Here is a 14,138-nt window from a genome sequence, read left to right on the forward strand (position 1 = left end):
TCAACATTGCTAGTAGCTTTCCCTCTTATTCCTTCCATTTTGAGATTCCTCTCCAAAACTGTGGAATGACTTGTCTGCTATGGATCGTATTATTTTTTACCTATGTTTTGGTTATTTATAATTTTCTTTATATACTATATATACATAAGTAACTAGTATAGACTATAGTAGTATATAACATATGGTTGCTACTTACTAGCACATATATCAATGGTAATATAGTCCGTGTGTATATTATACAAAAGGTCAATACAATAATATACATATTATATAAGATAAATGTTACACATACTTCTATTCTCACACTCTCAAATGCACTCTCTCACTTGACAGTAAACATTACTATTTGATTCAAACTCTAATAGTAGGCCATCCAAATTTCAATAGTGATTTTATATATTTAATTATATTGGTTAATATTCTTGCATACTAGTATAGTAGTATAGTACATACGTATATAAATATGAGAAGTATTAGGAAGTCAAACAAATGACTCAAAAAAATTTATAAACTAATGTAGTAAACTATGAGTAGCAGACAATGAAAAAATAATTACATTTTTTTAATTTAAAAACCATTGTCACGTAGTTTAAAAAATTTTCTGAGTTTATATGCTTTAAGTCACTAGCACTTTTCTATAAATCTAATTATAGTCTATGGCGTATAACGATCTTATATTTATATTGGACGTAACTATTTATGCTTAATTAAATATTTGTAATACTTGTATATATATCGCCCTCGTGAGATATTTAAATTGTTGACCACGTCAGCACAATCACCTCGGCACGTGTACATGAACCTGCGAAAATTCAAGATCTCATTGGTTTCAAGCAACGCGTACCCCTCATTGACAAACGTGCCTAAATTCCATTGAATAAGATCAGCTCACGCTAGAAGCGGGCATATGTGATCCCCGCACCCAATTCCGATAATAAATTCAGTCGTTGAAGTCTGAGCATAATTGAGACAGCGATGCACAATATCATTCACCTTTCTCTCTCTCTCTCTCTCTCTCTGAAATAAATTGCTTTTTGGTTACATAAACAGTTACAACAAATCATGACGGCATGTCCTCGTCGGATAAGCGCCGGGGCAGGGGCGTCGGACTGTCCGATACGGTTAGGGAAATCACCGCGGACGGCCGAGATTTTACGGTTACCTCGCGACTATGTAATGAGTCAGCGGCGGAGGATCGCGTTGAGATCGAGGCTGTGGATAGTCGAAGCGGTGGGGCACGGAGGGGCGTGGGAGCGATCCGACGGCCGGGACGTGGAGGAGAAGGTGGTGGGACCGTGCCCGTACGCTGTGGAGGATTTGGCGGAGAAGAGCGTGACAGTGGAGGAGGAGGAAGTGGAAGAGGATGTGAAGAGGGAGAATAAGAAGAATTTGGATCGGACAGTGAAGGTGGTGGTAGCAGCGGCGATTACGGTGGTGCTGGGAGTAGGGAATCGGGTGTTGTACAAGCTGGCCTTGGTTCCTCTCAAGCACTACCCCTTCTTCCTCGCTCAGCTCGCCACTTTCGGGTACATACCGCTTCTTCCTCTCTCTCTCTCTCTCTCTCATTATTATTATAAATTATTGTTATTAATTAACTTAATCAAATTATTTTCGTAATTAAAAAAGGTTTTGAAATTTATTTTGAAATCCGAATTATGTCGTTGACACTCGAATTGAAATGATAATAGACTATCAAGCATTGTTTTAGAAGAACTTTTATTGTTAAATTTTAAGAAATGACGACCGTTGGATTAAACAGTAATGGCGGGAGATTTAGATCAAACTACCCAGGCTAGTGGCTACAATGCCAATTGCATTGTCCTCTCACCTATTTCTTTAAACTATGTAGTGAATTAGACAAATTGGATTTTTCTTCTGAGTACGAGAACCAGATTGGATCCAAAGCTGGTGGCTTCATCATCATGGCCTGTGACCAAACTTTACAATCCACCCTTTACACGCTAGATTTGTTTTACTTTGTCTGGTTTTGTGATTGTCTGGTACCGTGGGCGCCGTGACCAAATTAGTAACTTGGTTCATTTACGTGAGGCTACAGGCAATGTACATGTCAAAATCATTGCTTTTGAAATTGGTGTGACGTTAATCTCCCAGAGAAATGAGTGTGACATGAACATCAAAGGATCATGTGCTTTTTTCTTTTTTTTTCTTGCTGGTTTGTTTTGTGTCTGGATTTGGATGACTGTCAATATCTTGAAAATTTCATAAGATACAAATAAAATTAATTTAGGTTATTCATTTAAATATGAAAAAAAAATATTTCGAAGTTTATGAAGTACGATTTAATAATTTTTTTTTTTTGGGGATTTTAGTTATTGTCGAATAAATCATTTGGTCTAATTTCTGTTAATTTTCTAATGGGCCCAACCCCATTTGCTGGGCCACCGTCACTGCTGGGGTGGCACGCTTGGAGTGGCCACTAGCCTTTCCACTTTTAGTGTTTTTTTTAATCTTTTTATAATTTTTTATACTCATATTTATTTTATTTTATTTTTTTATTAAGGACAACATGTGTTGCGTTTGATTACTTATGACGTGACAGTATTGTTAGAAATTTAATAAAAATAGACTAAATTATTTGATATCTTCTGAAACTTTAAAAAGCAAAATCCTTAGAAAGTGAAATTTGAGCACCTCTTAATCATTTTTTTACTTAAAATAAATAGCCCACCAACTTTCAGGTTCAGTAAGTGGCAACTTTTACAAGTACAATGTTTGAAAAAGAAAAAGAAAAAGCTTTTACGAGTATAATAACAGAGCTTTGATGATACATGGCTGTCTTTGAAAAAAGCATGCATCTTTGAAGGTTATTAGGGTGGCATACGCCTATACGGAAGCATTTAGAACCCAATCATGATCATCCAATATTTAAAGCTTCGATTCTTTTTGGTGTCCCGTCGAAAAGAAAAGCGAAGGACTTTCGGGAAAGCAGCCGAAAGAAAAGAAAGAAGAGACGGAAGAAGACGCTGCGATTATAGAGAGTTCAGCGGTGGAGTCTACTTCGATGGCAACCGTTGATCTTTTAAGTGGTGGGCCCATCCCAACTTGAACAAAAAAGTCTCCAACTTGGACGGCTCGTTCGACCCCACTAGGTTGCTTTTTGGATTGGATGATTCTTATAGTACTATGGTTTGTGGTGGACCACGTGGAATCTTTCGTGAGAAATCGAGCTCGTGCTCCCCCAGGCCCAGAGGTCCCTTTTTTTTTTGTTCTTTTACACATTTGCTGAGTCGGACACCTTTTGTCGTTTTTTGCTTTTGGTGTGTGTGGTTTAGGTTTACATTCATCTTTGGCAGAATTAGGGAATAGCCCCTGAGGTTTCTACAAATTACAATTATTTCTCTCTGAGGATTTTTCATGTTGTTCTTCTCCATAATTTCAAATAATATTGACCTCTACTAGGATTAATTAATTCCATTTTCCTTTTCAGTAGGTGAGGGAGGGGTGGTCTTGGTAAAGAGCATGTAAGAATTCAATACATTGCTGCAGCTTGACAAAAGTCTTAACAAACTCTTTAACTCACAAATTGTTCATCATTTTGTAAGTTTCACCATAAAGAATCAACTATATAATCCTCAAATAGATTGAGAGTCTACTTGGGTTAAAAAGTGTTTCTAATACGTAGAAAACTGTGTCAAGCAAAAATGGGTTCTTTTGGTAAAAAACTTTAAAAAAAAACACTGTTTTAATTTTTTTTGCTCTAAAAAAAGGTTAAAAACTGCATTTTGGGAGAAACTTGAAAATGAAGCTTTTTATAAAAAGTTCTTTCAGCCTTTTTCTATATACAAAAGCTCTATTTTTCAAAGCAATCTCAAACAAGCTTTGAAGGTGTTTTCACTTATTAATTACAAGCAATATTGAGCGAACTCCTACAAACCTAGTATTTTAATTTCTCATAATTTATCTTCACTTTTTTGTATAATGTAACTGTTTTATGTAATTAATTAAGGTTGTGTTTTATTTTTTATTTTTTATTTTTTTTTTGTGTGTTGTAATTCCTGGAATTACTCTAAGGAAGGATAAAATGCATTGCCTTCAACACTATGGACTGACTTGTGTTTTTCTGTGAATTGTGTATTTCAGATATGTAGTTGTATACTTCTCTATCTTGTATCTCCGGTACCGTGCCGGCATTGTTACGGATGAGATGCTTTCTATGCCGAAAGCTCCATTCCTTGCTGTTGGTCTCTTGGAGGCACTTGGTGCTGCTACTGGAATGGCAGCTGGAGGTAATGCCCATTTCATTCTGCTTTTATTTGTTCCTGTTTTATTTGCTTCATAGGATTATATCTTTGGTCATTCTTGATTGCTAAATGCTGCGCTCTATATGATCTTAAGTACTTCCAGTCTTTCCATCAAACATTCTGTGTGTGCTTGTGGTTATCTCTGTAAATGCTAAATTTTTATCAGTTTTTCGGAGGCATTTAAAATGTATCTTTGACAGCTAACCATTTCTTCTTGATTGCTTCTAAGATAAGCAGTTATATTATGCTTTTATCCCACATTAGTCATTAAAATCTCATATATTTTATTTCTTGTCCTTCTTTGGATCAGCAATTCTTTCTGGAGCATCAATCCCAATTTTGTCTCAGGTAAGAGGCATTTATGAGAACCTTTATTTCTTTTTTTATAGTTTAATACACAGGTGGATTATAATTTTTTATTCTGCTAGTGCTCCAGTCATATTGTATTGTGAAACACATTGTTTTGAATCTGTAATTCTTTTGCAGACTTTTCTTGTGTGGCAAATTCTTTTGTCAATTGTTTTCCTTGGAAGGAGATATAGAGCTAATCAACTACTTGGGTGCTTTCTTGTAGCAGTTGGTGTAATCATAACTGTAGCAAGGTAAGTTATACTCATTTTCTGTTTCTCTAAGATTGTGGCCTCGTGTGGAGGCTCATATATTAACAATGTTGGCTCATTTTTCATTTCTCTGAGGCTCATGAAGTCTGAGAGATATAGGTTTAAGCAAAATAGACCTTGAGGCAGAATACATAAGTGGGCAAGCTCTCAAGTTTATAGAATGTAATCATTCGTAGGGATTTTAATCTTATAACATGCATCTCAATATGGGTCCTTATTGGACCAAAATTTAGGTGAGGTATGCTGAGAGACTATAGTATGAAGAGCTTGAGAATTTAAAATTGCTTAGCAGTGTTAATGACACTGGTCGGTGTGCAGCCAGTAGATGGGTTCTTCATCTGTGCCATTTGGATAAGATAACTGAATCTTTCTTCTCAGTAATCTTATTGACCCCCTTCTGCAAGTCTGAAATGAACTGAAGCAAATACTCGGATTGTATCTTCTTAAGAATTGCATGACCCTGTTCAAAGTCAATCTTTTATTGGTGATTAAGAAGAAAGCTTAGGAAGACTACTTGATCTGATTCTGGATTGAAGTATTGAAAGATTAGAATCCAACTTGTAGTCATAGCCATAAAGTAATGGACTCCCACCTGTTTGTATGGCCGTCTGAGGTGGAGGTTGGTCCCCCTTCTAGTTGGAGAAGCAAACTATAATATCTCCTGGGCAAGCTAAGTGGAGATTGGGCCCTTTTTTTCTGGTTTGGAGTAGCTTATTTGGAACCAATTTTACATAATCTTGATTGATAGCATTAAACACTTATATGATTCTATTAATGGTTTACTAGTTTCAAGTATACTACATATGGCAATCTGTAGAATCGTTTCAAAGTAGAATCCTGATTAAAATCCTTTGGCTCATAAGAATTATTATTACACCTTTCTTATATATTTTATTACTTCTTCATTACTTGCCTCCATTTGCTTCTGCAGTGGATCTAGTGGTGGACATTCATTGAAGGAGGCTGGTATATTTTGGAGTCTCTTAATGATAGTTTCGTTTTTATTTCAAGCGACCGATACAGTTCTGAAGGTTGTTGAATGTTTTGAATGATTATTGAACTTTCCCAGTTTTCTACCTTGTATTGCTCTGCAGTAACAGGCAGCATGTTTATCATTTGTAGGAAGTAATCTTTTTGGATGCTGCCCGGCGGTTAAAAGTATGTAAGATAGTGAACTCTTTTTATCTATATGTTCCTAGATTGACAGTAAATTCATTTCCAAAAGCCATTTTGTTAGGGTATTTGGCCACCACAAGGAACCTAAATGGTTATGCTTTAATTGCATTTTAAACCGCATTTATATCATTGAAACTGGATTGGGGCAGGAAAAAAGGGCTTAGAAGAATAAACATGATCACCACCAAATCTTACTTGGTCTAGGCAATATGAAATGGCATACTTCAATTTATTCATTAAGCAAAAATGATTTTATTCTCACGAAGTTTCAGAAGCTACCCAATTCTATGTATGTTGGTGAATTTGTAGCTTATAAACGACAACATGATTTAAGTTATTAATTATTTCTCTCTATGTTTAGTAATATTGGGTATGATTCTGTTATCTCTATTACAGGGAGGTTCAGTAGACCTATTTGTTGTAAATTCCTACGGATCCGCCTTCCAAGTAAGTATCTAGCAGTGAATTAGAAAGTTTATGACTCTTATGGTTGTTTGGAATTATAATTTCTCTTTTTCCAAAAAAATGAGAAGCCTAAGTTGCTTGGATCCATGTTTACTGCAGGCCTTGTTTATATGCCTTCTCCTACCTTTTTTGTCAAAATTATGGGGCATTCCATTTATTCAACTGCCACAATATCTTAAAGACGGTGCAGCTTGCTTTCTGAACATTGGTACTTTGTCAAGCGGTAAGCTACAATTTGTTTGTAAAATTATCTTCTTTTCTTTGATGAATAAATTATCTTTTGGCACTTCATTCCGATAGTTTATCTCCTTGTTTTAACAAGTTGTCTGCTTGTGGTTAAAATAAAAGAAAAAAATTATTCAAAGCATGGCTCTACACCTGACCATGAATTTGAGCTTCATTTTTAAAGGTAACTTGTGATAGTGCATAACAGGTTAACTGCCATCTAATTTTCTTTGTGGCATACGAGGGTATAATTGCAAATTGTAGTTAGATCTCAATTCTTAGTTAATCCCTAGAACCCAAAGAAAAAAAAAAAGTATCACACCCAATACCTTCGTATTGTTAACTACCAATTCTAGGGCATACCAGCCCTTTTGCATAATGCAACCGTTGTGCTACTTTTTGGTTCTTAGGGGAAGGGTGCTTAATTTTGTATTTGATTTTTATTTTCTCGAGAAGTATAGGCTGGCTGCATCCCTTATGCAACTCAATTACATTAGCAGAATACTACAGTGAATCACACCTTGTTCAATAGTATTTTTATACACTTTATTGATTTCAATTCATTGAAACAAAAGATACCCAGAAGAAATCAAGGAGTTTATTAATGTCGTATGAGACTATAAGATTATCATCTTGATATGCTATTACTTCAGAGGTATTTTCATAATTATGTAAATGATGTTTATATCCGATCTTGTCGCGCTTGACGATGACATAGGTGGGGTGGCTATTGCTCAGGGGTTCCTGTAGAAAATGTACTTGTTTCCCCTTCTTTATGAACACCAGTGGCCATTGTCTGGCCCAATGGTAATTTTCTTGGGTTATCAAGCACAAGTGCACACGTTCAAGTCTTGAGAGTGGCCACTTCATGTAAAAACGCTGAAAGGTAGAACTGTATCTAGGCTATTACTCCCAGGACCTCACTTAAGTAGGACTAGCATTGGGAAATCACCCTTCTCTTTATGAACACTGTGCCACAGTATGATGACTTTTGCCAGTCTTCTCCTCCGACTTGACCAAGAAAGATCATAGGGTCAATTATGATCAATTATGAGTGTCTATCCTGGCCTGATTATGTTGAAAGAGGGAATGAAATCCTTCATGATTTCCATGAATGCTTTTGTCTTTTAGAGACTGTTAGTTAGTTATGATATGCAACTGACAGTGCTCCCACAATTTGGTCTCTATTAAGGAATTCAAAAAGATTGACATGTTAGCCAAACTAATTTAATATATGAACTAGAGTTAATTAAGAAAAAGATTATCTAATTGAGGTGCAAATGGCATCAAATTCTCAGATATACACCAGTGTCATGCTTCATCTTGAAAAGGTAGAAATTTTATATAAACTTTAATGGCATAAAAGAATTTCATTTGAGTTGAGTTGAATCAGAACTTTCTTCAAGACTATTGGGTTTTAAAAGATATAGAATGAAGTCCTGCTCATAGCAGCATTTCCAATTGAGTCATATTTTACAATCTCTAACATTCTACTAAATACAGAAAGGGGAAGTTTCACTTACCTCCTTGGCTACCAAACAATTTTCAATGTCTCCTTTAAACTTCAAAATTTGCAATGTGGGATCTTTCAGTTCCTTTCAATTACCCACCTTTCTTAGGATTTTCTGTTAAATCCTATTGGAGGAAACAAAAATGACCCAAAATACCCATTTATAAAATAAAAAGTTTTAAAAAAAGAATAGGCCAAGAATGCCATCTAGTGAAAGCCTATATTGCCAGGAAATAAGATTTGGAGAGATAGAAATACAACTTGGTATCATTTATGTTGGCCTGGTATCCAGACAACCATTCTGCCTACTTTAGTTATTTTTCTGCTGTATTGTGTGGCACTTTAATTGGAGTCATTCATTCAGTAACAATCAAATTTGGCTGGCTACAGGATGTGATGGTGCTCCACTGCTACCTTTGTTGTTTGTTGTTGTCAACATGGGTTTTAACATATCCTTGTTGTATCTGCTCAAGATCTCTTCTGCTGTGGTGTCTTGCCTTGCTTCTACATTTTCAGGTATGTCGTGTTTTATTGATTTATGTCCCGTACAAGGTTGGCAAGCCTGATGATAATTCCCCTAGAGGGTGCATAACCTGAGGCTGGTGCTTGGTTTCTACTGTCTATGGATTTGGTATGGTTTTCATGGATGGTATTCCACCAAGCTGTACAATGTAAATCAGTTTGATGCACCACAAGCATGATGATGCTTGTAAAGATGCCATTTGACATCCTAAAGCCTAAAGCCTGAAAACTTTTTTTTTTCTACACATCCTAAAGCCTGTCCGTGCTCGAATTCATTTGACAAGACAAATAATCTGCACGACACCAAAATATTTGTATTGGAATTCCTTTTGAGATAATGAAATCATTTTAGTGTCCATTAACAATGGAGATCACATTGGTGGAATATAGGCTGATACATCTCCAGCTTTTGGCGCAAATCTGATAAACCAAATAGTGATAGTAGGCTTACACGATGGACAGTTGCTTCTCACTCAAATCCATCCTCTTGCGTGAGTTGAATGCAAGAACTCTCCCTTGCTAAAGGGGAAGAGATACCGCCAGGCTACATGGATGGGTGGTAGCCTGGTAGGAAACTGAATTTGAAGTTTGGATATTGGATTAAATGCATTTTGAGGTATGTTGTCGTATTTCTTACGAACCTGAATCTAGGGTAGGTTCTTAACTTGAACCTCCTTCAAACGTATGTTTGGTTACTCCTACTGCAAAACAAACTTAAAAGACTCCAAGACTGAGACATCTTAAAGATGTACTCTTATTGGAAGATAAAACTCCTACTAGGATTAAAATACTTTGAGACCCAACTTGACACTACTCGAATCTATTTGAGAGGTAGGCAAAGAGATGTACTTCTAGTCCTAATCAGTAATCATCAGAGGACTAACAGATTTCTAGTAACCTCATGTGGAATTCATAAAGCATTAGTTAGTGATGTTTTAGCTGCATTGAGTGCTACTTAACAAATGTAGTCTAATGTTCTTCTATACAACTTACTGGTTTGTACTTTGTGGATTAATTTAATTAATTTGTTTGCCTCATCTCGGGTTTTGCATGGCAGTGCCAATATCAGTCTACGTGTTCACGTTGCCGCTGCCGTACCTTGGTGTTGCATCTTCCCTTCCTCCAGGCTTTGTTGCAGGAGCCATTGTTCTTGTTATGGGCTTGCTCATCTATACTCGGACACCATCAGTTCCCTCTAGTGCTCCTCCATCGCTTCCCAACTAGTATATGATCAGCAGATTACCCCGGTTGTTAAGTGCAACCGATAACGCTTCTCTGCGTTTTGGATTTTGCAAAAGTGAGAAGAAGAGTGCAACCAAAAGCGTTTCTCTTCATTTTGGATTTTGTAAAAGTGAGAAGAAGAGGAGGAATTGAGGAAGAGAGAGGAAAGCCATTAATAATTGTCATTTTTGTTCCATGGAAAATGTAATGTGCGTTTCTGGCAATTAGAGCCCAAGCAAGTAGGATATAAAACTCTTTTTCTTTTTTTTTTTTCCTTTTTCTTTTTTTTTGTGGGGATGGGGGATGAATTTCATTTACGAGACAAGGGGTCCAGGGGAAACCAAGTGAATCATTACAGTGATGAAAGATGGATGAGGAATGGGAAACCAAGTTTTAAGGAAAAAAAATAAAAGGTTTGATTGTGCCTTAATAAAGGACAGAAATTTCCTCCAAATTAGTTTGGAGGAAATTTCCTTCAACCTACTCTAATAAGTGACAAATGTTATTTCTCACGTGTTTTCGAACCCAAACATTAATTTTTTAGAAACCCAAAAATATTGAATGACACTTGTCAATTATTAGAGTAGGGCAAAGAAAATTTTTCTAAGCCGGTTTGAAAAAATTTCTGCCCCTTAATAAATGAGAATGAAGCGATATCATATCCTAGGCTTCTACATATATTTTTCGTTCCTTTAATTTGTGTTTTTATCAAATTGTTTCCTGACTTTACAAAAGTTAAGAAATGGTCTTTGTGCTTTTAGAGCTTATTCCATATTTTGTTAAAAAGAAATTAACAATTTTTTTGCCACGTGTGTAGGCCGTCATGTAAGATCAATAAAATACGATCAAATGTCTATTTTTGTCACATCAACATATTACTTTTATGTTACAAAAAAAAAAAAACATATTACTTTAAAAAAAAAAAAAACATGGTGGCTCATCAGGAAAGGGGGATACCTCACCCTGCTGGAGGTGGGTTGCGGAGAAAGTAGAAACCCCACTTAGGGGGGTTCGGGGGCAACCCACGCCGCAGGACGCTGGGGTTTATCCACCAGTTCATAACGATGAACAATAATAATAATAATAATAATATAAATTACTTAAGCTTCAACACATCGGGAAAATATGCATGCATTCACTTGATTTGACATGATCATCTACGTCGACAATAAAGGAGACGAAGAGTAAATCCGTTACAAAGTGTAGGACGGACAAGATAAGAAAGTTCACGCAAACTCATATCTCATACATTTGTTTATAGAAGAGCTGGTGAAAATTCTTGTGGAACAAAGGCATATATTCAAGTGCTTTTTATTCTCGCTCTGTATACTATATATAAATAATAATGATGATAATCCTTCATATTTCTTTTACTTCCAAGGATAGCAATCTTCATTGGGTAAGAGAAGGGTATGTTGCAGACATGGACCTCCTGCTCTAACCAACCAAGAACAGGTGACGCATTTGTCCCTGTCGGACCTGTAAATATCGAAGGAGTGGGATGCTGCTCCGGGCAATTTAAAAGTGCAGGAGATTACTCCGGAAGCAGGTGGATCAAAGTTGAGCGCAAAGCCCTTTGGATAGGGCAGTACATGGGAACTTTGATCAGCAAGAGTACTGCAATGGACCGTAATAACGCCCTGACCCAAATCATTGTAGATATCTACATGAATAGCTTTTGCAACCATGGAGAACGCAGCTATAAACAAGAGTACTGATAAAACAAAGTTTCTTTTGAATGGATTCATTTTGTCTATATCTTTGTTTGTTGATCCAAACAAGAATTTCAGAATGCTTTCTTCTTCCAAAACCGCAATTTGAACACAAGTGGAAGTGGAGACACGGGTCGATCTCCTCCACACAAATGAAACTACTATCCTCGAATTCCTCCTATTCTAAGGGGAAAGCAGACGGCAATGGCATGTGTTTTTAAATTTAGAAATGACAATGAATATATCGTATCATATATATATATATATATATATATATATATATATAAGCCGAATCACTCTCAGAAGGGCAAGTGTTAGGCAACCAAACAAATTAACCCAAATTTTTTTTTCAAACTAACGTGACAAACCGTGAGTAACAGATAATGGAGAGAGAATTGCATTTTTTAATTTAAAAACCCTTGCCACCTTAGTTTGAAATTTTTTTTGAGTTTATTTGTTTGACTCCCTAGCACTTCTTCTCTCATAAGTGCCTTAATATTGCGACATGTGTTGTGAACCTTTTTTATTTTAATGCTAAACCGGTTTTTTAAGGCATAATTTGTGAATCGATTTTTTAAGAGTGAACCGGTTTCATTAAATTAGTGTAATTAATGGCATTTAATTATATTTGAAGAGTTTTCCATATATAAATTATTCAATAAATTAAGTATTATTAATGTCAAAATCAAGTAAAGAAAAAAATAATACAAATCAAATTATGTATTATCATGTTTAATCACTTTAATATGTATATAACATAAAATTCCTTTAAAAAAAAATAATAATAATATTATATGTTTTTTTTTCTACATAATATTATATGTTATTATATGCTATAGTTGAATTAGATGAACCAAATGATAGGATGTAGAAAAAAAATAGAAAAAAATTTCATTGCATTATTTATTTATTTTTTAAAACATATAATTGTATATTAATTATTAATTGTATAGATTGTCAGATTTTTACTCAATATACTGATTAGGTATTTATTTTTGATTTCATTAGAAAAAATAATCTTTATTAATAAAATATATATAGACACACACACACACATATGATTAGCATCTTACGAGCAATTATATATTTGATGTCCAAACCAAAGTGTAAAATCACAACGGTCATCTTGGGGCTTATTTTTGCTTAGTGTCCATTAATTTATAAAATCGTTAATTGTTCTATATAACAAGCTTCTTATTTGATATTTGTCCGAGGCCTTTTCGCCTATGAGATATTTTTTGTTTATTTGTATGATTTACCCGAATTTTCATATACATTTTTTTTAAGTATTTTTTTATGCTTTTTTTATTATTATTTTTTATCTTTATGCTTTTGAAAGCAAAAGAAGGCAAAAATTTATTTGATTATTATACGAAAAGGAACTTTGAAACACTTAAAAGATAATTAAGATTGAATATAATATGGGATGATTATATGATTGTATTGCTGACGGGAAGATTTTTTATTATTTTGCTATGTACTTTTTTTAAGGCTCATAATTATATGTGTTTTATAATTTGTATGAAATATAACAAGTATAACACTAATTATATTAACGATTCTTACTAACTTTCTATTAATGCTTTGATAATCACAATCCAAATTTTCTTTTCGCTATTTTTTTTTTTAACATTTTTTTTTTTTTGAAATAAAATTCTGATTCTCATTCAAATCAATCACTAGATGAAGCAACTTTCTCCATCAAAATAACATTACTAATACAGTTAGGGATTCTAGAATCCCATAGCCTATCAATGATATCATTGAGTAATATATTGGTGTATAACCTTTAGTAAGCCTTTTTATTTAAAAGGGCGTGATATTTTTTTTTTTACAACCTATAATGAAAAGTTCGATAGAGATGTGCTTAAATTTTGAAATTAAACTATAGGGGAAAATGCAGTTTAACCTCCTGAAGTTTCAGGAGTTTTTCAATTTTATCCTCAAAGTTCAAAAATTGGCAATCTACCCACCTGAAGTTTCAAAAATTAGCAATTTAAACCTTCCGTTACTAATTTCCGTTAAATTGGACGAAATTTTTTTTTTTAAAAAAAAAGAAGCCTCAAGGTAAAGATGTAATTTCATAGATTTCCGTCCATTTAGATGGAAAAATTGAACGGAGGGTTTAAATTGCCAATTTTTGAAACTTCAGGGGGGTAGATTGCCAATTTTTGAACTTTGAGGTTAAAATTGAAAAATCCCTAAAACTTCAAGGGGGGTAAATTGCATTTTCCCCTAAATTATAACAAAGAATCTCGCATATTTTTTTCTACAACCAAAGTACTTTTTCGAATGTGCATAGTTTTTACTTTTATTTGTGTTGAAATCTAATAAGAATTACACTAACAATATTAGAGATTCTTTTTAATTTTATATTAATTTTTGATTAAGCAAAAGTCAAGTTTTTCTCTTGCAATTATGAAAA

The 14,138-nt window shown here is 34.5% G+C and overlaps 1 protein-coding gene across 1 annotated transcript; it reads left to right on the top strand.

Annotated features, from left to right (window-relative positions):
* The first annotated feature begins 976 nt into the window (after positions 1 to 976).
* LOC132164766 (protein CLT1, chloroplastic) lies at positions 977 to 10,268 on the top strand. The gene is made up of 10 exons (XM_059575320.2): positions 977 to 1,526; positions 4,102 to 4,247; positions 4,573 to 4,610; positions 4,749 to 4,864; positions 5,814 to 5,913; positions 6,005 to 6,040; positions 6,455 to 6,505; positions 6,623 to 6,746; positions 8,649 to 8,774; positions 9,838 to 10,268. The coding sequence occupies exons 1-10, from the start codon at positions 1,063 to 1,065 to the stop codon at positions 10,002 to 10,004; spliced, it is 1,368 nt and encodes a 455-aa protein (XP_059431303.2). The 5' UTR covers positions 977 to 1,062; the 3' UTR covers positions 10,005 to 10,268.
* The last annotated feature ends 3,870 nt before the right edge of the window (positions 10,269 to 14,138 follow it).

Source organism: Corylus avellana, chromosome 8 (genome assembly GCF_965113065.1).
Source record: "Corylus avellana chromosome 8, dhCorAvel1.hap1.2, whole genome shotgun sequence".
Lineage (NCBI taxonomy): Eukaryota > Viridiplantae > Streptophyta > Magnoliopsida > Fagales > Betulaceae > Corylus > Corylus avellana.

Excerpts from the sequence above, each read along its gene's own strand:
- LOC132164766 (XM_059575320.2), top strand. The coding sequence starts at position 1,063 with ATGACGGCATGTCCTCGTCGGATAAGCGCCGGGGCAGGGGCGTCGGAC. Across the intron at positions 1,527-4,101 it reads GCTCAGCTCGCCACTTTCGG|ATATGTAGTTGTATACTTCT; the intron begins GTACATACCGCT and ends TGTGTATTTCAG. Across the intron at positions 4,865-5,813 it reads GTAATCATAACTGTAGCAAG|TGGATCTAGTGGTGGACATT; the intron begins GTAAGTTATACT and ends TTGCTTCTGCAG.